The sequence below is a fragment of the Bidens hawaiensis genome, unplaced genomic scaffold (genome assembly GCF_021521415.1).
Source record: "Bidens hawaiensis isolate Kalapana, Puna unplaced genomic scaffold, B.hawaiensis_p1.1 tig00004477_1, whole genome shotgun sequence".
Taxonomy (NCBI): Eukaryota; Viridiplantae; Streptophyta; class Magnoliopsida; order Asterales; family Asteraceae; genus Bidens; species Bidens hawaiensis.
Window position 1 is genome coordinate 483460 of NW_027491270.1, and position 26794 is coordinate 510253.

At 34.7% G+C, this 26794-nt stretch overlaps 1 protein-coding gene, 1 long non-coding RNA gene and 1 pseudogene across 3 annotated transcripts in view; 1 reads left to right on the forward strand and 2 right to left on the reverse strand.

Annotated features, from left to right (window-relative positions):
• The first annotated feature begins 470 nt into the window (after positions 1-470).
• LOC143626685 (uncharacterized) overlaps positions 471-26794 on the forward strand; it is a 208634-nt gene continuing 182310 nt past the window's right edge. The window contains exons 1-3 of one of the 2 annotated variants that reach the window (XR_013152466.1): positions 471-625; positions 1065-1101; positions 1847-2044. This is a non-coding gene — a long non-coding RNA (uncharacterized LOC143626685). Of the gene's footprint in view, positions 626-1064; positions 1102-1846; positions 2045-26794 lie in introns of those variants that run through there. The other variant, XR_013152465.1, reaches the window with a different exon arrangement.
• Positions 11521-14915, reverse strand: LOC143626678 (serpin-ZX-like). The gene is made up of 5 exons (XM_077096682.1): positions 14868-14915; positions 14751-14804; positions 14262-14702; positions 13305-13830; positions 11521-11690 (listed from the first exon to the last, which is right to left on the reverse strand). The coding sequence occupies exons 1-5, from the start codon at positions 14913-14915 to the stop codon at positions 11521-11523; spliced, it is 1239 nt and encodes a 412-aa protein (XP_076952797.1).
• Positions 19725-21785, reverse strand: LOC143626679 (serpin-ZX pseudogene; annotated as a pseudogene).

Below are 26794 nucleotides of genomic sequence, written 5' to 3' on the forward strand. Positions count from 1 at the left end.
ACTAGAACTCACTCAGCGTAGCTGACTTTTAGTATGCACGAAGGTGAGTAGGATGCGACAGCCGGCGTGAGCGGGACACATGGCAGAAGAATAAGAGTCTGGCATCTGAAGACCGGTTATGTTTTATAAGTTATTTTTTAGTTTTGAAAGACGAGAAGAAAGTTTTAAGACATGTTTGTGATTTGATAAGTAATGTTTTATGAAAGTTTTATATTTCGTGTAAAGTTTTTATTAACCCTGATATTTAGAACTATGAGACACCGGTAACGGGGCCTTACACTTTCTTAAAAATGATTTTTTAGCTTATTTGAAAAAGCTTATTTGTATAAGGGGTAGATTACTCATTTGCCTTCAATAAAAGAAAATAAGCTATAAGTTACTTTAAAAATATACGCCTAAGCTAAAAATTGATAGCAGGCCAAACACCCCCATGGAGTTAGAAAGAAGGGAGATCTTTCCTTTCTCTACCGCTCCAAATCAATAACTGAGTAGAAGAGAACGGCGGAAATCGTTTCCGGTCATCACTTCCCGTGATGGTGAACAATCGGTTGCCAATCGGACGCACGGATTGAGGCCACGACATCTGTGATAGGAGGCATGCAGCAGATTAGTGTCTAATTTGAAGGTGGAAACAACTATTGTCTGTAATTTAATTTGGTTTTTTTCATCTTAATCGCTCTTATAGTTATGTTTCTTGGGTATCTTTTAGCCTAATTTTGGGTATACATTGTTACATGTCGAATGAAAGCAGGAATTAAATTAACAATCTACTTGATTTGGATTTCACCTAGGGATGAGCAAATTCGGCCGGTACCGGTCCCGAATTTTATCTTCAATTCCGGTACCGGTACCAAAAAGTTGTGATTTTCGGGATTGAGATTTTTGGTACCGGTCGGTGCCAAGAATTTGTGATTTTAGAGATCGGGATTTATGGTACCGGTCTCAATTCACTCATTTGCTATAGTTGTAATTCTAATGCCTTTGTTGTATACTTGGAGTTAGTAATGAAGGTGTTCGATTTGTCTTAACTAATGTATATGTTGTTTTTATTTGTTGATTTGCAGTATATATTTGCAACATATTGGAGGAGATTATGTTAAGGTAACATGTTTATACACAATCAGCCAGATTTCTTCACTTACTATCAGATGCATTAACATGTTTGCCTCTGCTTGAGTTAGGGCCGTCCAAACCGCTCGTCGCTCGAACTCGCTCGCCGCTCACTCGGAAATTGCTTGGAAAATACTCGCTTGTTTTTTCGCTCGATTGTAAACGAGCCGCTCTGCTCTGTTTGGTTTGCAAACGAGCCAAGCAACGAGCAATGTTCGGTTCGGTTCGGCTCGAATAATTTTAATTTATTTTATATATAATTATATATGAACAAATATATAAATATATAGACAAAACACATAAATATAAACTTGCAAATTTTTTAACCTCTTAAAATTTTTCCTACTTCGTCAGTTTTATAGTTTTATTTGTTCCCTTCAAGTTTTTAAAATACTAGAAATGTGTTTACATGATCAATTTATCCACTTCAAACTTACTTTTATTAAAAACTTACAATCTATTACACGTTTGTCTAAAAACTACTAATTTATTTATAAAATATATAATTGACAACCTTTAAACTTGTTTCTTAGTGAAAATTTTAAAGTGAAAAAAAATAAATAATGCTTGAAATCGCTCGATGTCCGATCGAAAAAATGCTCGATTCGATTTGGCTCGTTTCGGCTTTCGCTAGGTTCGAATTTCAGCCATTCGGTTCGGTTCGGTTGTAAACGAGCCAAGCAACGAGAAAGCCTTCGCTCAGTTCGGTTCGGCTCGTGAGCAGCTCTAGCTTGAGTGATATATTTTTGTTCTTTTTTTGTCAGTTTGCAGTGGCTTGGAGTGACTTATACTAAGGTATGGAACCCAGCATTCATATAAATCGTGTTTACTCTCCGGTATCCGCACAATGTTGGTGTTTCATACTGTTTTAGGATTCAGTTGACTTTTTTCACGCGTTTGGTTTGTGTTGACCAATATATTTTTTTATTTTATATTTGTTCAAAAAAAATGATGTTGCTTTTGAATTGACCGGAGGGCGGTTTTGGAATTAGAGTTACACAAACTGAATGAACATTGTGTACATACAGGTCAAAAGAAAAAGTTATTTTTGGCTAAGAGTTGGCTAAGCAAATAGAATATGGACCAAAGTTGGTTATCTTTTTATGCCATTAATCCGTGTAGGTCCATTTTTATCACTAAATGCACAGTTGACTTTTTATTTCTCTCTAGTTTGACATTTCTTATTGCTAGAAACATCGACACAATTGCACAAGTAACCAAACATATTAAGAGCTGAATACGTTCTACTTAAAAGCACTCACCAACAAATGTAACCACAAAACAAAAAACCAACTGTGACATTCAACAAAAACATCACAATATGCGCATTACCAAATGTGATAAATTACACTGGCAATATACTTCCCCAGAAACAACTGTGTCAAAGTTTCTAGCAACACAGTTGCTTTTGATGTAGTATCCAAATCTCACTTGAAGATTAAAATACTTGCATATGAATTTATAAAGTAAAAGTAGTTTGTATATACGACCTTACCTCTTTATAAAAACCAAGTTATTACAAATAATCATAAACTATTTAATATTAATGAATCATTTGGTACTGTAGCTCATGTTAGTGGTGTTTGGATTAGTGGTTATTCCAATTTAAAGCATCATATTAGGGTACCTTATTTATCTCAATGATAGTGTATTAAGCTTATGCCAAACATTTTAAATTGGCGAGACAAACACTGCCAAAACGAAGATACAACAGGCTGTAGTGCTGCACTCTCAATTCAACCTTCAACACATGCTTCCAAAAGGCAAGAAAAAGGCCACAAACCGAACAATCAGGTATTAGACCATAATGTGCAAACTTTAACTAAAGGCTTTCTAACACCAACTCTCATTCTAACACAGGCATGTAGGAACTCAACCAGAAACGCAAGCTATCTAAACAAAAATTTGGAAAACACCTTCTTTTGACAAACCAAGCTAATTCTTGGAAAATATAAACAACAAAGTCAACCTTGAACCCAAAAACAAGCCTTTTAGCCATGGAATGAAGAAACATTCTTACTTTTGAAAACTACACAAGACTAAGCATGGATAAATATGCCTGTAAAAACCACAAGGTGGATAAATACGTGTGTAAAAAACAGAAGGTGCCTTAACAATATTGCTTCCTTACCGTGCAAATAATCTTATGAACATGTCTAATAAACGCAGAGCATGACACCAACTCGGCCCGCCGTAACACGAGTACGATTACTAATTCACAATTATTTGGAATCAACACTCAGAATATATAAAAAGTTCAACTTGAGCATTTGGTAAATGTGGACAAAATTGGATTAATATTTGATTTTATTATTAAAACGGAATTGCAGAAATTAAAATTCGACATGACCACGCTTCACGGCTATCCCTTCAAATAACATGGTTTTAAACGATAAAAATAATATTTAATCTTACAACATGTAACTTGCTCCCCGATTTTAAAATCACCCATATTTAAATAAACTAACAACTTTAAATCAATTTGCGTAGTTACGTAAAATTATCGAATTAATAAATAGTTTAGAGAGATAAAATTACAATTTTTGTTCTTTTGAACTATGCAGTTAATGCGGCAAAAAGTCGGATAGCGGTCAAGGGCCGCTATTTGAGATATATGTTATCGCGGTGAGAAAATAGTAATTTTAAGCAATGAAATCTTCCTCCGCATCCACATCAACCAAAGAATTACTGGTAGACGAAAGAGCGAGAATGTGATTTTTTGGGCTTGGATAGAAAAAACCGGTTATAAACAAATAATAGATCAAATTTGAAGTTCGGCTATTATGGTCTTTTCTTAATTTAGTCCAAATGTACCAACCTTGAAAATCGGTGTTATAACCATTGTTTAGGAATAAAAAATCGGTCAAATAGTGGCCAATAGCGCCGCTAATAGCTGTTCTGCTATTCTGGACCCTTATTGATACCGCTATTTTGCAAAGGTCCGCTAACCGCTAACCCACTGCTATTGACTGCATAGCTTTTGAATTAGGTAAATTATAGAATGGGTTCTTTTTAAAAATTAATTTAAATTTTTATCCACTATTTCTCTATTTGTCTTGGTTTTAGTCCTTTAAGCTAACGACTATTAATTTTTTCAGTTAAATCACCCTATATACAATTTACACGGGGGCATTTAATTAATTTTACCTCTTTTTAATAAAATTAACTTGATTCCTTTAGGTATACCTTGACATATTTCATTGTTCTCTAGCTCCACCTTCAAAACCTTACCCGCTGACGGTCCAGCCAGGGCCGCCTAGAGGTGTGGTTGGGTAGTCGACGGCCCCATGCCCGACACCCTACTGGGCCCGAAAAAGAATTTATAATTTTTATACAAAATTTTATGTATAATCAATGTTTCAATATAATTTCATAACCACTAGTTTTGTCTAGTGACAAAGAGGTATGACATCTAACCAAGAGGTTGTGGGTTTTAGTCTTAGTTGAGACATTTTTATGTTTATTTTTATACACAAGTTTTTTACGCAGCTCAAATCATAACTAAGTAGTAAGTAAGTCCACTTAAAATTAAATTGTTTAAACCCAATAAAAAATGTTTCTTTTACTTAGGGCCCAAAAATTTTCACCTTTGGCCCAAAAAAAATTTCGTCTTTCCGGAGCCGGCCCTGGGTCCAGCCACTCTAGATCTTCCTTTTTCTTTGCCAACATCTAACTGACGGCCAGACACCGATCTCAAGTAACTCACAAACAACTCAATTCATTTTCACCCCTAATCATATGTTCTAAATTTAATGTCCCTGTACATTTGAATTTTGGCATAGGTAAAACCGTTGTAAACATATCATCATCATGCCTTGAATAAAGTTGCAGTTTACATTGCATTTAATCATGACTCGTAAGCTACACAAACCACCAAAAAAGGCTTTTTTTTTCAACTATATATTATAGGTGCACAAAAATATTTAATCCGGAACAAGACCGAAAAAAAATATCTAGGACTGGTTTTTTTATACCCAAATTTTTACTATCTAAAACCATACGTGTAGGGTATGGATAAGGTACGTATTTCAGTAATAAAATCTGTATTCGAAACCGAACCCAATTTCTACCCGCTAATACCCGAAACTAGAACCGATTCCATACCCGAAACCGAGTTTCCCAATATCCGAGACCGGGTATTTTAAATACCCGAAGTTACCCGAAAAATACAACAAAAATACCCCAAAAAAGTGCAATCCCTTAAAAAACTCAATATATACCCGAAAAAACCCGCATGTAGGGTTTTTTTCAATACCCAGAAATAGGGTATTCAAATATTCGGTTTTAGAATACCCAGTTCTATATCTAACCCGAACTGGTGCATAGGGTATGGCTTTTAAAGACAACGCCCGGACCCGACCCGACCTAGGTATTGCGACTACCTGATTTTCCAATACTCAGTCATACATGAACCTGATTCCATACTGGAAGGCCCGATTTTGGTTATTAGTCTTTCGTATTTGTATGGTGTTAATTTACGTTTATGTTTTGTTTACGTTTTCCCTAGGCCTTGTGTAATTGGAGCCCATTGGGCCATATTAATGAAAGAGGTGTATGACAATACACACACTATATAATGTGTGTGTATGGCATACACCAATGGAACACTCTGCAAAACCTAATTGTTCATACTTACACATAGGGCTGTGCAAATGCAAGAAACCGGACCGAACCGGGATTAACCCGACCCAACCCGGTAACCGAAATTGTATGAAAACTAGAACCGAAGATAGGACCGACATATTCATTTCGGGTATCTTTGATCTCGGTTTCGGTTAGGTCTTCAACGGGTAAAGGACCGAGACCGATAAATGATGAAGATGATGGAGCTACAGTACCAATCTACCAGTACACTAAAGCGAGCATGACAGAATAGAAGGTGCATAAGAGCCAAAGACAAAGAAGATATTTGAGTTCCGGTGACTTAAAGACGGTGCACCGCTTCATTGTGGTGGTGGTTTCTTTTCTTTTCTTCCCTCCTCAAAGGCAGAAACAGTTACCATGGTATCTTTGTTTAGCACACATGATTTCACGACGGCCCAACGGGTACAACCGCCGTGACGGTTCCATTTTTCCGGTTAGTTTCTTTAGTTTTTTGGGAGTGAGGATGAAAGCAAGTTAATTTGTTTGAAAAGATGAAATGATGTCTAATAAATAATAAAATATTATTTCTTTTTCTTTTAAGGCAATAAAGAAAATATTAATACCTTTATCGGGATTCGGGAAAGCAGATTGTAGTAATGTCTATATCTCCAAATTCCTAAAGAATATAAATCGCATTTCATCCTATTTTCAAGTCCGGCTGTACGTCAGAGTTACGTTAAATCATGTGGGTTACTTGGGATTAACCGGGTTTTGAGTGTTTTGGACCGAAGACCCGACCCGACCTGAAACCGAATATTATGAATTTTGACGACCGAAATAAAACAAGGAACTGTAGGGTCGGTTCGGGTTCAGGATTTTTAGGGTCGGTTTTCTCGGGTTTTTCGGTCCGGACTTAAATATGCACACCCCTACATACACACTCTCTCTACCTCCTCATACTCTAACTTTCGGCCCAACCATATACAACACAAGATCTGAGATCTCGGTCCTTACTAGTTGTTTCCGCCAACTAGTAGAGAGGTTGATCCAAGACGACTAGTAACTAGTTTGTTGTGTTGTTTGATCCGGTCACGGGACCTACAATTGGTATCAGAGCTTTCGGGCTCTACTAGTTGTAGATCTTGGGTCACAACCTTGGATTTTGGTCTTGTGTGTGTGAAAAGACGGATTTTCAAGAAAATAAATGGGTTTCGGGTTCATAAGCTCTTCAAAGTTTCAAGAATATAAGGCTGTTCATGCTCATGAATATGTTAAGTTTGTGTAAAAGTTGGTGTTTTTGTTGTTTGAATCTCAAAAGTTGGTGTTTGTGTTGGTGCATGTGAAAGTATGCTTGAAAAATTTTGTCATTCATGCAAATGGGTGTGTTTGAGAAAGGTGATGGAAAGTAAGTTGGTGACTTTCCTTGTTTGGATTTGAATACAAATGAAAGGTTCGAATACATCTGTTGGGTTCGAATACATTGATTGTGGTTCGAATACAACTGGCAAAATCGAATACAACTTTCCATTCAATTACATCAGTCTCAATCGAATACATTGTGTTCATTCTATTGCAATCTGGTTAACTCGATTACAAATTCTCAATTACAATTGTTCTGTTCGCATACAATCAAGTCATTCGATTACATCTGCTTTGTTCGATTACATTTGTCTTGGTCGATTACATCTACTTTGTTCGATTACACTACCGTTTGATTACATCTCCTCAATCGATTACATCATCCCTATTCGATTACTTTCTGTTGATTCACATACAATCTTTCATTCAATTACAATTCCAAATTTGAATACAACACATACCCAAAACCGGGTATTAGAAAAACCTGAATTGTACACCTCTACTGTATATAAAACCATGAGCCCAACATTCGGCTTTTGTCCAACCAAAGGCCTTTGGTTTTATCATCTCACCTAGAGGTGCAAAAAATCGTGAACCTGAACCGGACCCGAAAAATCCTGGAACCAGTGTTTTTATACCCAAGTTTTTATTACTCGTACCGGTACCCGACCCTACCCATATGGTATGCATAATGTATGAATTTTAGTACCAAAACCCGTACCCGGAATCGGACCCGATTTGAACCAGGTAATACCCGAAAACCGGAACCGTTTAATTAGGGATGGAAATGGGTCGGGTTCAAGACGTGTCTAGGTATTTCCAGACTCGGACCCGATTATAAAACCTCGTCCCAAACCCGTAGGGTGTTTATCGGGTAATTACCCGTCAGGTTCAGGGATACCCATTGGGTTTCGCGTTTCCTATTGGGTTTTGACAAAAAAAAACGTTAGGAATGCCCATCCAAAACTCATCGGGTTTCCTATCGGGTTTTGAGGAAAAAAATGTTTATCTGCTGAAAATAATGGATTATAAACCAGTTGATAGACTACAAATCCAGTCTTTCCCCTGATTCAAAATATCTATGTGATATATCATTCACAGTATTAGAAACACATCTTGATTCTAACTAATGTGATAAGTAATTAGAACAAATCGTGATGATTGCATAAATATACAAGCAAACTAAAATATTGAAATATGTGTTCAACGAGAAAGAAGAATAAGAAGATCGGAATAATCGACCAATGGAAAAGGAGGCTGGAACTTGAAAGCCGGCGTTTACTTGTTTATATTTATAACAGAAAGGTCGGCATTTTAATTAATAGATTAGATATGGAAACTAAGAGTTTGACTTCTATTGATTGAAAATATACTTTATATGTATAAATATTTTAAAATACATAAAAAAGTTATGTCGGGTATATAATCGGGTAAATGTTATCGGGTAATCGGGTCGGGTAATCCGATATTTTAGAAATCCCAAACCCGTCCCAAACCCGCGTAACATTTCAAAACCCGTCCCAAACCCTAATGGGACTGGTTATACCTGTTCCAATTATGTCGGGTTTCGGGTTTTCCCAGCGGGTTCGAGTTTCATTGCCATCCCTACGTTTCATACCCGGAACCGGGTCTTTCCAATACCCAAAATCGGGTTTTCAAATACCGGATCTGTACCCGAAAAATCCACGAAAAACACCCCAAAAAAGTGTAGTACCTTAAAAACCCCAAATCTATACTCAGAAAATACAAAATAAAAAACAAAAAAACGAAAACAACGTTTTTTTCAATACCCGGAAATAGGGTATTCAAATACCCGGTTTTAAAACCCTGTGCAAAGTGCATGGTTTTAAGAGACAATACCTGGACCCGGACCTGAACCCGGGTATGACCAATACCTGGACATACCCGAACCCGGCTTCATAAAATCCGATTTGTGCGCCTCTGATCTCACCCATACAAAGGAAAGTGTTCCAAACACATATTTAGATCATTTATAGAACACATCTATATGTGTATAAAGTAGGGATGTTCAACGAATCGAATATTCGAATCAAATTATTCGAATTACAAAATTGTGAGGCTGTATTCGAGTTCGATTCGAATCCGAAATAGGTTCAACAAATCGATTCGATTCGAATTCAGAAAAGTTAATTCAAAATTCGATTCGAGAATGAAATTTGAATCGATTCGAATTCAGTTAAAAAAATCTATTTTAATTTTAAAACTACTATAAATTTGAGTTTTTTAACAACAAAAAGTACAAGAACATAGAATAAATAAATCATTTAATGTCCAATTATATTAATTATTGACCAAAGTGTTTAACTTTCAATTTTTAATCTCTATAACTCAAAAAATTTATGTAGTTTATATTTTCATAGGTATGTATATGTATATATAACAAATATAAAGTGTATAATTTGAATTCGAATTTCGAATCGAATCAAATTTATAATCATAAATTCGTATTCGATTAAATCGAAATTCGAGTGATTGAAAATCGAATTCAAACCTTCAAATTCGAATACGAGTGAAATCAAATTTCGAGTTATTCGAGTCCGATTCAAATACTGAACACCCCTGGTATAAAAAACTGGACAGGCCTGCTCTTGTTTTATGTTTGAGCAAACTACCTCATCTCTTCAATAAAACATGTAAAAACAAAAGTTAATATCTTGTTAGCAACCACAAAAACCAGTCCAAAGTTTCACTGCACAAGAGACAATGCAGTCACGTGTTTCGACCAACGCTAGGGTCAACAACCTGTCCCATAAACAAAACCACCCCGGATACATCTTCTCTGATCAAAAACACTAACGGGTGATTCGCCACAAAATCCATCTCATTAATAAGACTGAGGGTAATGGGGGGGGGGGGGGAGGGGGTGCGGTCCATCGTGGCTGCTGATGTGGCTCCCGAACACCGCTACACCCCTCAAGTGAGCTGGGGCGCGGTTGAGCCCTGTGGCTGGGACCGCGGGGCTTATATAGCCATTGGAGGCTTTGGTTTTTTAAAAAATAGCCATTGGCTAATTTAATTTAATTTTTTTTAACAAACCCATTATAAATAACTATCCCATTAACAATAACACATTATTCTCACTACATTTGTCTCTAATAATTTAAAAATCTCTCAAGTTACAAACCATGTCGGGCTCGGGTTACGGTAATATCAACATCAACGACACTCAATTTCCCGAGGGATTGAACTACATGGACGACGAATCGTTTCAAGCGTTCATGGATATGTCACAACCCGATTATTTGGTCTCGGAAACACAACCGGAGGCAGCACCGGAGAAGCCGGCAAAACGATCCCACAAAAAGAAGGGGAAGAAAACCGGTGAAGCGGATGGTCCTTCGGCACCGGAGAAGCGGAAGTCTACTCCGTGGTCTAAAGAAGAGAAACTTGCGTTGGTGAAAGCTTGGATTGAAATATCCCAAGATCGGAACGCGAGTAAATTATTTCGTGAATTTTATTGTTTAATATATCTTTTAAGTTTTGTGTGTACTTATTACATTTTTTGTTATTTATTTTGTAGCCGACTTTCAAAGAGCACAGGTTTTTTGGGGCAAGGTTCGGGAATGTTTTTATGATCAAGTGGGGAGTAGGGCTCGTACCGATAATATGATATCGGGTCGGTGGACCGATACTCGTAAATATGTAGGATTGTTTACCAACATACATAACCGCAATGCTAACCGAATGCGACCGAGTGGGTCCGATGATCTCGCTGTTTACCAATTCACATGTGATGAATGAAAACAAGAGGTGCTGAGGAGGTACGGGGTGGTGAAGACGTTTGACGAGGGCTACTTGTGGGAGGTGTTAAGAAAGTGCTCGAAATGGATTGAACTATGTGCGGAGGACGTGGGCGATGGTGCAAAACTTACAAAAACTAGTGCGTCCGGCACATACGTCTCTTCGAGCGGGTCGGAGAATCATATTGACTTCGACCTAAACTTGTCCGAAGGTCTTTTGAAAGACCAAGGTTTTTAGCCACCCTCCGGGAAGGGATCGTGGGAAAAAAACGGTTGTTGATGACGACTATAAAAAAGAAATCAAGGAATTGTCAAGTGACATCCTCTCGATTGGTGAAGCTCGACACAAAAGAAACCGTTTTAAGAGTTTGGCTTTTCTAGCCAAAGACTTTAGCCACCTATCGCCATACGACCAAGCGCTAATGGAGGAAGAAAAAGAACGTATTCGGAAGGAAATGGCAACACGAAAATAAAAACGCTATTTATATGTATTTTTTATTTTCCTTTTTATTTTCCTTTTTATTTATGTTTTAATGAAGTATTTTAATTTATAATTGTGTGCATAACAAAAAATAAAAAATAAATAAAAAATTGGATCAAGCCCCTGATCACCTGGACCACTACACCCTCTGGGGCTTGGTTGAGGGGCTTGATCCAGGGCCATGTCATCGCCTACGTGTCGGGTTTTGATTGAATCACTTGGGGCTCAACCAAGCCCCATTACCCTTAGCCTAATCATTCCACACCCTAACCCCAAAAACGCAGATACCGCTCCGGCTTTTGTGCCGTCTTCATCCACATTCACAACGCATTTGTGGTGAATGCGGCCATAAACGCTTTCACCAATAGACGAGTCAACCATTTCAGTCATACCACCTTCTTCGCTAAAAGGCATTACAACTCCTAGTTCCTTTTAACACATCCAAAGCATCAAACCCAAACGAGATGTTAAACTTTGGTATCAAGAGTTTATTGACTATAACAAGTTCACTTTTGGAAATTGGAATGTGACGGTCAATAAAGTCAGACGTGGAGCCAATTTTTATTCAATATTTGCTATTCCTTTAGGTATACCCAGACTTATTTCACAGTTCTGCTACTCCACCGTCGAAGCCATACCCGCTGACGGTCCAGCCACCCTAGGCCCTCCTTTTCGTTGCCAATATCTAACTGATGGTCAAACATCGATTTCAAGTAGCTCACAAACAGCTTAATTCTTTTTCACACCTAATCATATGTTCTAACTTTAATGTCCCTGGTACGTTTAAATTTTAGCCTAGACAAAACCGTTGTAAACAAATCATCATGCCTTGAATCAAGTTGCATTTTACATTGCATTTAATCATGAGCTAAAAGACCACCTAAAAAGGACTTTTGGCACTGTATATAGGACCATGAGGCCAACATTCGGCTTTTGTCCAACCACCTTTGGTTTTATCATCTCACCTAGAGGTGCACAAAAAACACGAATCAGGAACCGGACCTGAAAAAAATATCCGGGTTTTACTACTCAACCCATACCCGTAGGGTATGAATAGGGTATGCATTTTAGTATTAAAACCCGTACACGGAACCGGACCCGATTTGTACCTGGTAATAATTGAAAGCCGGAACCGTTCCATATCCGGAATCGGGTTTTTCCAATACCTGAAACCGGATTTTTCAAATACCTGAGATATACTTGAAAAATACCCCAAAAAAGTATAGTACATGCCGAAAAATAACCAAAAGAAAAAACGAAATTAAGGTTTTTTCAATACCCAGAAATAGGGTATTCAAATACCCGGTTTTAGAATAACCTACCTCATTCTATACCGACCCAAACCCGGTGCATAGCGTATGGTTTTTAGAGAAAATACCCGGAACCGAACCCGATCTGGGTATGGCTAATACCTGATTTTCCAATACCATGATATACCCGAACCTGGTTCCATGCCCGAAACCAAGTATTAAAAAAAACCCGATTTTTGCACCTCTAATCTAACCCATACAAGAAAAGTTTTCCAAACAAGTATTTAGATCATTTATAAAACACATCTATATGCATAAAGAGCTGGACAGACATGCTCTTGTTTTATGTTTGACCACACCATCTCTTTAAGTTCAAGCAGACTATATGTGAACCAGACATGTGACATGACTTGATAAACACCACCAACCATGTTTAGTCAAACCTCAAGGCGGTTACAAGTGCTAAAAATATCATTATAATATGTAAAAACTAGGATTTAATCGTCACAAAACAAAAATCAATATCTTGTTAGCAAACACAAAAACCAGTCCAAAGTTTCACTGCACAAGTCACATGTTTCAACCAACGCTAGGGTCAACCACCTGTCCCATAAACAAAACAACCCCGGACACATCTTCTCTGATCACAAACACAAACGGGTGATCCGCCACAAAATCCATCTCATTAATAATCATTCCACACCCTAACCCCAAAAACGCTCTCACCGGTAGACGAGTCAACCATTTCGGTCATACCACCTTCTTCGCTAAAAGGCAGTACAACCCCTAGTTCCTTTAACACACCCGAAGCTTCAAACCCAAACGAGATGTTAAACTTTGGTATCAAGAGTTTATTGACTATAATAAGTTCAATTGGAATGTGACGGTCAATAAAGTCAGACGTGGAGCTGATTTTTTCTATTAGCGAGTGAACCCCGTCTTTTGCGTTTGGGAGGAAAAAGTACATTGTGAACCTGCGTGTATCTTTTCTGTTTTGCAGGTAGGGAAGACCGAGGACCTTAAAATCATCATGTTCACACGCGAGTTGTGTTTCGTTGTGGGTCATGAAGGGAACTTGAACTTTGTTGCCATTGAGGAGCTGGAAGTCGGATTCTTTTGTCCTTGACCGTTGAAACTTATCATCCCATGATCCCTTGAAGTAGATCGCGTTTGCAAAGATGAGCCACGTGAGAGGGTTAACCGCATTGGCTGAAATGACTTGTTTGATAAGACCATGCGTTTGCTTTTCGGCCCATAAGTTGACTTCATTGACCACCTCAACCGCCTACATTAATCAATCAATCAATAATCTGTTAATTAGAACAGCAACATTTGCTGTGACTAGGCATGTACAGATGCTAGCGGAGCATGTTCGTATTCGTTTAACTTTACCCGAACAAACGGGTGAACACGGACATGTTCTTGTTTATGTTTGTTCATTAAAAAAAAAGAACATGTTTGTGTTCGTTTAGGTTTGTTCGCTAATAATATAAACAAGACGAACATAACTAAGCTAACTAACATCAAATAGAGGTAAATGTAAACAACAGTGTGTTGGGCCTCAAAAACTTGACTAAATTGTAATGGGTAAATTTTTAATTTTTAAAAACTTTCAATGAATATATTAACGAACTAACTTAACGTATACAAATATAAGCAATATAGCTTAATTTAACGTATACAAATATAAACAAAATGCAAAAAGTTACAACTGACCTTGTTTCGGAAATCAACTTGGTTACAATCCGCTTTATAAACAGCGTCGGCAAGCTGTTTAAAAGAAGGTTTAAGAGAAAGTGTTTTGTCAATCCAAACCCCGTTTGTAAAACACACTCGGGTCCCACCTTTGTCAGCAAAGATGAAGGGCAGAAGCTGGGAATAAAGAGAGTTGAGGTCCTCGGTGGTGTTCGTTTTGAGGAACGTCAGGAGTTGGTTGAGTGTTGGACCGTTGGAAGCGGCAGTTAGCAAGCTGAGGACCACATGGATCGAAAGTGGAGAGAAAACAACGTTTTTGTCTGGGAATTTGTTGGAAAGAAGGTGAGCTGCCAGTGTGGTTGAGACATGGGCTTGGTTCCTGATTGAATTTTTAAGAGAGTGGCTTGTGAAATCAACTTTTGTTGATGAGTTCATCTCCGCGTCGACCATGAAGCGTGTAAGCTATATTGTTGTCTCAAATTAAAACCAGCATACACATGATTCACTTACAACTATAAAACTAACATAATGGTTAACAATATTAAGGGCAAATACAATCATGTTCTGATAACAAAGTTTAATGAGAAAAGGATTAATTATCATTTAAATGAATAAGTAACAAGTAACCTTGTTCATCTTCAAAGCCAATAAACCAGGAATCTGAAAATTCTCCATCTTCAGTATAATTTGCTACATAAAAATCATCTTCCTCATCACTTGAGTATGATTCCATTCTCTACACAAAAATATTGATGATATTAAATTTGTGAACCAACCGGCCTAAACAAAACAGTGAACTTATAAACCTAAGATAATCAGTTAACAAGAGACAATAATAATAATAAATTATAATATTAATCACCTGTTAAACATATAAAATGACAAGAAGAAGAAGAAGTAACAGATTGCCGGAATCGTTGGTGAAGATGCTAGGGTTCGATCCTTCGCCTCTGAAATCAATGGGTGAGATTTAGGTTACGTTTTTTAATTTAACCAGAGATAGATCATATTGTCATTATTAAGCCCACTGACGTATTATTAGCCCAACATAAAGCCCACGCACACTATAATCATCATTCGCCAATATTAAGTAAAATCGAATTTGATTCAACTCAAATTTCGGGTTATTCAGATCTTGTAAATATATAAAACTAGGGTATAGGCCCGCGTGACAAGCGGGTGGAATAACATGTCACTAAACATAATCAATTTAAACATCAATTTAAACAAACATATATTTCTTTAACTATTAAAACTTGATAGATTTACATTGTCATTAAACACATCACTATACCAACCAAAATTAATAGATTTACATTGTTTTAATATTAAAATTTTCAAATTACAAGAAGTTAATTTAAGCATAACAACCAAAACCCATCAACAAAATAACTAATAATGTTCTTTGCTATTAAACCATCATCAACATCTTGAAAATTTCAACCAAAAGAAAATCACTTTTCCTAACACACCTGAAAATTGTTACAACACAATAGCAGATTATATAAAATATAAACCACACAAAACAACATGTATAATAATTAGCAACATATAAACATTACTAAAGTTGTTATATGGAACCAATAAATCTTAACTTCCAAGTTATAGTTATTAAAAAGTGTAAAGAGGTGTTGACCATTACTACTTGTATTAAATCTAACAACAATATCTAAAGAATTTATATTTTACCTTAAAGTTCATCATCAGACTCCAAATTGTCTGGACCAAAACATGTAAACAAACAAAATAAATTTAAACAACAAATTCATGCAACACAAACTTCTTCAAACTTTTGGACCAAAACGTTAACCATTTACATTATCTAAATATTAAAAGTTACAATAAGTTAATGTACATCGAACAACCAAAAAACATCAACAAAAGACATAAACATGTTCTTTCATATTAAACCACCATCAACTTCTTCAAACATTCTATCAAAAGAAACTCATTTTATTTCACCACCTGAAAATATAATAAAACTATAACATCCAAATGAAATATACCATAATACATAGTTAATAATGTGTAACATTTGAACATTAATAAAGTTGTTTTTTATTAAATTGTTGTTTTTATTAAAACAAATAACATATAACAACAAACAAAGTAAAATGACAATATAAAACATCTTTCTAACTTAATCCATTAAACCAAAAAGATATATCAATAAAAACCTTTTTTTGGCCGTCATTTTATAACTAACAAATTTGATACTATTTCAAAACAACCCGTTTTGAAATATTTTCAAAATAGTTACAAAATATATAGTCAACTTCAAAAAAGTATGAAATTATTTTTGATTTTTGACCAATCTTGCAACAAACTTTTAAATCACTGACATTAATATTTTGTTAAATTTGTAAAACTCAAAAACGTTTTACAATAAATGAATTCTTAAATAACTTTGGAAAGATTAAAAAATTTTATGTTGACTTTGAAAATAATTAAAATTGAAAAAATATGACTAATTAATTTAGAAATAATTACAAAAATGAAAATCAAATCGGTTAATTTGAAAATTTCAAAAAATTATGGAAAAATTTTGAAATGAGTTTAAAATTATGGAGTGTATTAAAACCTGTAAAACTTTGTTGAAAGATTGGTCAATTTCCAAATTTAAAATGAGTTTTAATATGTGGCTGGGGCGCGGTTGAGCCCTGTGGCTGGGACCGCGGGGCTTATATAGCCATTGGAGGCTTTGGTTTTTTAAAAAATAGCCATTGGCTAATTTAATTTAATTTTTTTAACAAACCCATTATAAATAACTATCCCATTTACAATAACACATTATTCTCACTACATTTGTCTCTAATAATTTAAAAATCTCTCAAGTTACAAACCATGTCGGGCTCGGGTTACGGTAATATCAATATCAACGACACTCAATTTCCCGAGGGATTGAACTACATGGACGACGAATCGTTTCAAGCGTTCATGGATATGTCACAACCCGATTATTTGGTCTCGGAAACACAACCGGAGGCAGCACCGGAGAAGCCGGCAAAACGATCCCACAAAAAGAAGGGGAAGAAAACTGGTGAAGCGGATGGTCCTTCGGCACCGGAGAAGCGGAAGTCTACTCCATGGTCTAAAGAAGAGAAACTTGCGTTGGCGAAAGCTTGGATTGAAATATCCCAAGATCGGAACGCGAGTAAATTATTTCGTGAATTTTATTGTTTAATATATCTTTTAAGTTTTGTGTGTACTTATTACATTTTTTGTTATTTATTTTGTAGCCGACTTTTAAAGAGCACAAGTTTTTTGGGGCAAGGTTCGGGAATGTTTTTATGATCAAGTGGGGAGTAGGGCTCGTACCGATAATATGATATCGGGTCGGTGGACCGATACTCGTAAATATGTAGGATTGTTTACCAACATACATAACCGCAATGCTAACCGAATGCGACCGAGTGGGTCCGATGATCTCGCTGTTTACCAATTCACATGTGATGAATGAAAACAAGAGGTGCTGAGGAGGTACGGGGTGGTGAAGACGTTTGACGAGGGCTACTTGTGGGAAGTGTTAAGAAAGTGCTCGAAATGGATTGAACTATGTGCGGAGGACGTGGGCGATGGTGCAAAACTTAAAAAACTAGTGCGTCCGGCACATACGTCTCTTCGAGCGGGTCGGAAAATCATATTGACTTCGACCTAAACTTGTCCGAAGGTCGTTTGAAAGACCAAGGTTTTAGCCGCCCTCCGGGAAGGGATCGTGGGAAAAAAACGGTTGTTGATGACGACTATAAAAAAGAAATCAAGGAATTGTCAAGTGACATCCTCTCGATTGGTGAAGCTCGACACAAAAGAAACCGTTTTAAGAGTTTGGCTTTTCTAGCCAAAGACTTTAGCCACCTATCGCCATACGACCAAGCGCTAATGGAGGAAGAAAAAGAATGTATTCGGAAGGAAATGGCAACACGAAAATAAAAACGCTATTTATATGTATTTTTTATTTTCCTTTTTATTTATGTTTTAATGAAGTATTTTAATTTATAATTGTGTGCATAACAAAAAATAAAAAATAAATAAAAAATTGGATCAAGCCCCTGATCACCTGGACCACTACACTCTCTGGGGCTTGGTTGAGAGGCTTGATCCAGGGCCATGTCATCGCCTACGTGTCGGGTTTTGATTGAATCACTTGGGGCTCAACCAAGCCCCATTACCCTTAGCCTAATCATTCCACACCCTAACCCCAAAAACGCAGATACCGCTCCGGCTTTTGTGCCGTCTTCATCCACATTCACAAAGCACTTGTGGTGAATGCGGCCATAAACGCTTTCACCAATAGACGAGTCAACCATTTCAGTCATGCCACCTTCTTCGCTAAAAGGCATTACAACTCCTAGTTCCTTTTAACACATCCAAAGCATCAAACCCAAACGAGATGTTAAACTTTGGTATCAAGAGTTTATTGACTATAACAAGTTCACTTTTGGAAATTGGAATGTGACGGTCAATAAAGTCAGACGTGGAGCCAATTTTTATTCAATATTTGCTATTCCTTTAGGTATACCCAGACTTATTTCACAGTTCTGCGACTCCACCGTAGAAGCCATACCCGCTGACGGTCCAGCCACCCTAGGCCCTCCTTTTCGTTGCCAATATCTAACTGACGGTCAAACATCGATTTCAAGTAGCTCACAAACAGCTTAATTCTTTTTCACCCCTAATCATATGTTCTAACTTTAATGTCCCTGGTACGTTTATATTTTAGCCTAGACAAAACCGTTGTAAACAAATCATCATGCCTTGAATCAAGTTGCATTTTACATTGCATTTAATCATGAGCTAAAAGACCACCTAAAAAGGACTTTTGGCACTGTATATAGGACCATGAGGCCAACATTCGGCTTTTGTCCAACCACCTTTGGTTTTATCATCTCACCTAGAGGTGCACAAAAAACACGAATCAGGAACCGGACCTGAAAAAAATATCCGGGTTTTACTACTCAACCCATACCCGTAGGGTATGAATAGGGTATGCATTTTAGTATTAAAACCCGTACACGGAACCGGGCCCGATTTGTACCCGGTAATAATTGAAAGCCGGAACTGTTCCATATCCGGAGTCGGGTTTTTCCAATACCTGAAACCGGATTTTTCAAATACCTGAGATATACTTGAAAAATACCCAAAAAAGTATAGTACATGCCGAAAAATAACCAAAAGAAAAAACGAAATTAAGGTTTTTTCAATACCCAGAAATAGGGTATTCAAATACCCGGTTTTAGAATAACCTACCTCATTCTATACCGACCCAAACCCGGTGCATAGCGTATGGTTTTTAGAGAAAATACCCGGAACCGAACCCGATCTGGGTATGGCTAATACCTGATTTTCCAATACCATGATATACCCGAACCTGGTTCCATGCCCGAAACCAAGTATTAAAAAAAACCCGATTTTTGCACCTCTAATCTCACCCATACAAGAAAAGTTTTCCAAACAAGTATTTAGATCATTTATAAAACACATCTATATGCATAAAGAGCTGGACAGACAAGCTCTTGTTTTATGTTTGACCACACCATCTCTTTAAGTTCAAGCAGACTATATGTGAACCAGACATGAGACATGACTTGATAAACACCACCAACCATGTTTAGTCAAACCTCAAGGCGGTTACAAGTGCTAAAAATATCATTATAATATGTAAAAACTAGGATTTAATCGTCACAAAACAAAAATCAATATCTTGTTAGCAAACACAAAAACCAGTCCAAAGTTTCACTGCACAAGTCACATGTTTCAACCAACGCTAGGGTCAACCACCTGTCCCATAAACAAAACAACCCCGGACACATCTTCTCTGATCACAAACACAAACGGGTGATCCGCCACAAAATCCATCTCATTAATAATCATTCCACACCCTAACCCCAAAAACGCTCTCACCGGTAGACGAGTCAACCATTTCGGTCATACCACCTTCTTCGCTAAAAGGCAGTACAACCCCTAGTTCCTTTAACACACCCGAAGCTTCAAACCCAAACGAGATGTTAAACTTTGGTATCAAGAGTTTATTGACTATAATAAGTTCAATTGGAATGTGACGGTCAATAAAGTCAGACGTGGAGCTGATTTTTTCTATTAGCGAGTGAACCCCGTCTTTTGCGTTTGGGAGGAAAAAGTACATTGTGAACCTGCGTGTATCTTTTCTGTTTTGCAGGTAGGGAAGACCGAGGACCTTAAAATCATCATGTTCACACGCGAGTTGTGTTTCGTTGTGGGTCATGAAGGGAACTTGAACTTTGTTGCCATTGAGGAGGTGGAAGTCGGATTCTTTTGTCCTTGACCGTTGAAACTTATCATCCCATGATCCCTTGAAGTAGATCGCGTTTGCAAAGATGAGCCACGTGAGAGGGTTAACCGCATTGGCTGAAATGACTTGTTTGATAAGACCATGCGTTTGCTTTTCGGCCCATAAGTTGACTTCATTGACCACCTCAACCGCCTACATTAATCAATCAATCAATAATCTGTTAATTAGAACAGCAACATTTGCTGTGACTAGGCATGTACAGATGCTAGCGGAGCATGTTCGTATTCGTTTAACTTTACCCGAACAAACGGGTGAACACGGACATGTTCTTGTTTATGTTTGTTCATTAAAAAAAAAGAACATGTTTGTGTTCGTTTAGGTTTGTTTGCTAATAATATAAACAAGACGAACATAACTAAGCTAACTAACATCAAATAGAGGTAAATGTAAACAACAGTGTGTTGGGCCTCAAAAACTTGACTAAATTGTAATGGGTAAATTTTTAATTTTTAAAAACTTTCAATGAATATATTAACGAACTAACTTAACGTATACAAATATAAACAATATAGCTTAATTTAACGTATACAAATATAAACAAAATGCAAAAAGTTACAACTGACCTTGTTTCGGAAATCAACTTGGTTACAATCCGCTTTATAAACAGCGTCGGCAAGCTGTTTAAAAGAAGGTTTAAGAGAAAGTGTTTTGTCAATACAAACCCCGTTTGTAAAACACACTCGGGTCCCACCTTTGTCAGCAAAGATGAAGGGCAGAAGCTGGGAATAAAGAGAGTTGAGGTCCTCGGTGGTGTTCGTTTTGAGGAACGTCAGGAGTTGGTTGAGTGTTGGACCGTTGGAAGCGGCAGTTAGCAAGCTGAGGACCACATGGATCGAAAGTGGAGAGAAAACAACGTTTTTGTCTGGGAATTTGTTGGAAAGAAGGTGAGCTGCCAGTGTGGTTGAGACATGGGCTTGGTTCCTGATTGAATTTTTAAGAGAGTGGCTTGTGAAATCAACTTTTGTTGATGAGTTCATCTCCGCGTCGACCATGAAGCGTGTAAGCTATATTGTTGTCTCAAATTAAAACCAGCATACACATGATTCACTTACAACTATAAAACTAACATAATGGTTAACAATATTAAGGGCAAATACAATCATGTTCTGATAACAAAGTTTAATGAGAAAAGGATTAATTATCATTTAAATGAATAAGTAACAAGTAACCTTGTTCATCTTCAAAGCCAATAAACCAGGAATCTGAAAATTCTCCATCTTCAGTATAATTTGCTACATAAAAATCATCTTCCTCATCACTTGAGTATGATTCCATTCTCTACACAAAAATATTGATGATATTAAATTTGTGAACCAACCGGCCTAAACAAAACAGTGAACTTATAAACCTAAGATAATCAGTTAACAAGAGACAATAATAATAATAAATTATAATATTAATCACCTGTTAAACATATAAAATGACAAGAAGAAGAAGAAGTAACAGATTGCCGGAATCGTTGGTGAAGATGCTAGGGTTCGATCCTTCGCCTCTGAAATCAATGGGTGAGATTTAGGTTACGTTTTTTAATTTAACCAGAGATAGATCATATTGTCATTATTAAGCCCACTGACGTATTATTAGCCCAACATAAAGCCCACGCACACTATAATCATCATTCGCCAATATTAAGTAAAATCGAATTTGATTCAACTCAAATTTCGGGTTATTCAGATCTTGTAAATATATAAAACTAGGGTATAGGCCCGCGTGACAAGCGGGTGGAATAACATGTCACTAAACATAATCAATTTAAACATCAATTTAAACAAACATATATTTCTTTAACTATTAAAACTTGATAGATTTACATTGTCATTAAACACATCACTATACCAACCAAAATTAATAGATTTACATTGTTTTAATATTAAAATTTTCAAATTACAAGAAGTTAATTTAAGCATAACAACCAAAACCCATCAACAAAATAACTAATAATGTTCTTTGCTATTAAACCATCATCAACATCTTGAAACTTTCAACCAAAAGAAAATCACTTTTCCTAACACACCTGAAAATTGTTACAACACAATAGCAGATTATATAAAATATAAACCACACAAAACAACATGTATAATAATTAGCAACATATAAACATTACTAAAGTTGTTATATGGAACCAATAAATCTTAACTTCCAAGTTATAGTTATTAAAAAGTGTAAAGAGGTGTTGACCATTACTACTTGTATTAAATCTAACAACAATATCTAAAGAATTTATATTTTACCTTAAAGTTCATCATCAGACGCCAAATTGTCTGGACCAAAACATGTAAACAAACAAAATAAATTTAAACAACAAATTCATGCAACACAAACTTCTTCAAACTTTTGGACCAAAACGTTAACCATTTACATTATCTAAATATTAAAAGTTACAATAAGTTAATGTACATCGAACAACCAAAAAACATCAACAAAAGACATAAACATGTTCTTTCATATTAAACCACCATCAACTTCTTCAAACATTCTATCAAAAGAAACTCATTTTATTTCACCACCTGAAAATATAATAAAACTATAACATCCAAATGAAATATACCATAATACATAGTTAATAATGTGTAACATTTGAACATTAATAAAGTTGTTTTTTATTAAATTGTTGTTTTTATTAAAACAAATAACATATAACAACAAACAAAGTAAAATGACAATATAAAACATCTTTCTAACTTAATCCATTAAACCAAAAAGATATATCAATAAAAACCTTTTTTTGGCCGTCATTTTATAACTAACAAATTTGATACTATTTCAAAACAACCCGTTTTGAAATATTTTCAAAATAGTTACAAAATATATAGTCAACTTCAAAAAAGTATGAAATTATTTTTGATTTTTGACCAATCTTGCAACAAACTTTTAAATCACTGACATTAATATTTTGTTAAATTTGTAAAACTCAAAAACGTTTTACAATAAATGAATTCTTAAATAACTTTGGAAAGATTAAAAAATTTTATGTTGACTTTGAAAATAATTAAAATTGAAAAAATATGACTAATTAATTTAGAAATAATTACAAAAATGAAAATCAAATCGGTTAATTTGAAAATTTCAAAAAATTATGGAAAAATTTTGAAATGAGTTTAAAATTATGGAGTGTATTAAAACCTGTAAAACTTTGTTGAAAGATTGGTCAATTTCCAAATTTAAAATGAGTTTTAATATGTTAATTAAATTTTGTAGTTTGAAGTTTAAATTTGGTCTTCCATGTAAAGATAGAAATAATTTGAAAAATCTTGATTAATGGGAATAATAATATTAATAAATTATGAAAAGTTGTCATGCTTAATAATATTCACTAAATCATATGTGCCGAAAAATATTTATAAATAATGATAAAAAGGTTATTTAATTTATGTTATATTAAGTATTGATTATTAGAAATTATGTCAATTTGAATATTGTGTTCTAAAATAACGCGGTTATTATTTTAGTATTAATTAATAATTAATATTCACGTAATTTAAAGTAAGATTACATTACAATTATGGCAAGTATTTTTAGTTTGACAATCAGTTTTTTGAATATTAAAATGATAACTTATTCTAGTTAATGCCAAATGATAAAAATTAAAATCAAATCTGCTCTAATTTTACTAATATGACTAATTAATTTAGAAAATTCCAAAATTGAAAATGAAATCGGTTAATTTGAAAACTTCAAAAAATTATGGAAAGATTTTGAAATGAGTTTAAAATTATGGAAAGATTTTGAAATTAGTTTAAAATTATGGAGAGTATTAAAACCTTTAAAACTTTGTTGAAAAATTGGTCAAATTCCGAAATTAAAAATAGTTTAAATATGTTAATTAAATTGTATTAAAACCATTAATACAATTTATTGAGTTTAACTATCCTTATTAGTTATTTAAACAAATAAGGATATTCAAACTCAATAAATTGTATTAATGGGATACTTAAACATTGTTGCAAGTAAGACTCGGAAATTTATTTAAGTTATAACTTATATATTCGTTTTTTTAACAAATAAGGAAAGTCAAAAGATATAAATTGTAATAATGGGATAATTAGGATATTATTTCGGTCAAATCACAAATTAAGGAATGAGTTTATAAAGATGGAAAAAATTAAAACCATAAAATTGGTTGTTCATTCGTTTTTTTTTTAAATAAGGAATGTCAAACTATATAAAGTGCCATAATTGGATTCTTAAATGTGTATAAATCTAAAAATGTAAACTAATATGAATGGTCAAAAACTATTTAATATGAATGGTCAAAAACGATTTAATATGAATGGACAAATACTTAAATCGATCAGAAATTTATTTAAGTTATAACTTATTCATTCAAATTTTTAACAAATAAGAAAAGTCAAAAAATATAAATTATAATAATGGGATAATTGGGTTATTATTTCGGTCAAACCACAAACTAAGGAATGAGTTTATAAAAATGGAAAAAATTAAAAACATAAAAAAGGGTTGTTCATTCGGTATTTAAAAAAAAATAAGGAATGTCAAACTCTATAAATTGTATTAGTGAGATTCTTTAATGTGTATAAATCTAAAAATATAAACTAATATAAGATTGGAAATTATAATGAGATTTTAAATTAGACGGAATATTTTTCACTTAATTGGAAGTTGAAAAACAATAGAATAATGATTATATTAAATAGGTAATTTAATGTATAGTATAATATTACAAATAAAGAATATACATGAATATTAAAAAAAATATACATCACTATTAAAAAAATTAAAAAATACATCTTATTAACTAATGTTCAATTCATGCAATTAGCTTCTATGAGTCGGAACAATAACCTGAAATGATAAAGACAAATATTAATAGTCATATTATGGAAGATTTTAATTATAATTTTATAACCGGAAAATTTGAATGGTCTTACCGGAAAAACGAAATAGTGATAATGACGATGGTATCTCCGATTTTTATTTAGAAGGTAAAATGAAATATTCCGTACATCAATCGGGACAATAACCTGAACTAATTAAGTTTTGTTATAACATTGATATTATGGAAGATTTGAATTATAATTTGTAACCGGAAAATTTAAATTGGCCTTACCGGAAGAATAATAATGATAATGCCAATGGATGAAACTAATTTTTATTTAGAACTTAGAAGAACAACATGTAAAAGAAAAAAACGTGAAAAATATAAAACAACCATTGTTATAGGTATAACACATGAACGGAAAAACTTACCAGAAAAACGTAAATACGTAGAAATATTAGCTTCATCGCCGTTTTTGATTTAGAACCTAAACTGATTTTTTAAAAAAATCAGTTAACAATGAAAATAAAGATAAAATGGTTAGATCTACAATAAGCGGAAGAAAATATGATGTTGCCGGAAAAAGATATAACCTTGCCGGAAAATCATATAACATTGTTGGCCATTAGAGTGTAATATATAACCTTACCGGAAAACGATTAATCTCGATCTACATTACCGGAATATAGAAGATGGTGGATGGTGGAGTTAGTAAGCCGAGAGAGAGAGAGAGAGAGAGAGAGAGAGAGAGAGAAAAAGAGAGAGATTAAAATGCTTAGGGTGGAAAATTCTAATGTTTAAATATAGTGTATGAGATGACAATTTAATTATATCATAGTTGAGAAATTCATCCATTGCCATAATTACAAAAACCTTCCATTTACAATGGTTCTTTCAATATGTAGGATTTGTTTTTCAACTAACTGAACATCAATAGTCCTTGGTTGGTTGGCCATTGTTGCATTTGTTAAGTTTCCATCTCGGGATAGTGCCAGGGTTCGATTCGCATCAGTAACATCATTTTTGATTTAATAATATACATGATAGGAAAGGAAATAGATTACTTGACAATGATGTGACATTGATGTAGAGAGGCTAGTTGAATGACATGTGGACAATTGATGTGGAGAGGCTAGTTGAATTACATTTGTACAAATTGTATTGCTTTAATAGTATGTAAAGATACGTTTGGAGGATTAAAGTAGGTTATAACTTATAACCTAATGTACTACATGCGGCAAGGTATCAAACATTTTGAAATTAAGAATAATCTATCTACTATTATAATAAATAAAAACCTATTTGTGTCACTTGGCACCTAATTATACTATATTTGTGACCCTTGGCAAATTTTTGTTCAATCATTAGAGCTTTTTTTCTTTATTTAAATTGAAAAGATAATTAAAATTGGTAAATGTTTTGGTAACTAACTCTTTCTTTAAATATGTC

Bases quoted from the DNA above. Each gene is read 5' to 3' on its own strand.
- LOC143626678 (XM_077096682.1), bottom strand. From the start codon at position 14,915: ATGGAGAATTTTCAGATTCCTGGTTTATTGGCTTTGAAGATGAACAAG. The intron at 14,805-14,867 runs GTTACTTGTTAC...CTTTGTTATCAG, and splicing joins TGGCTTTGAAGATGAACAAG to AACATGATTGTATTTGCCCT. The intron at 13,831-14,261 runs GTCAGTTGTAAC...TGATTAATGTAG, and splicing joins AAGTTGATTTCCGAAACAAG to GCGGTTGAGGTGGTCAATGA.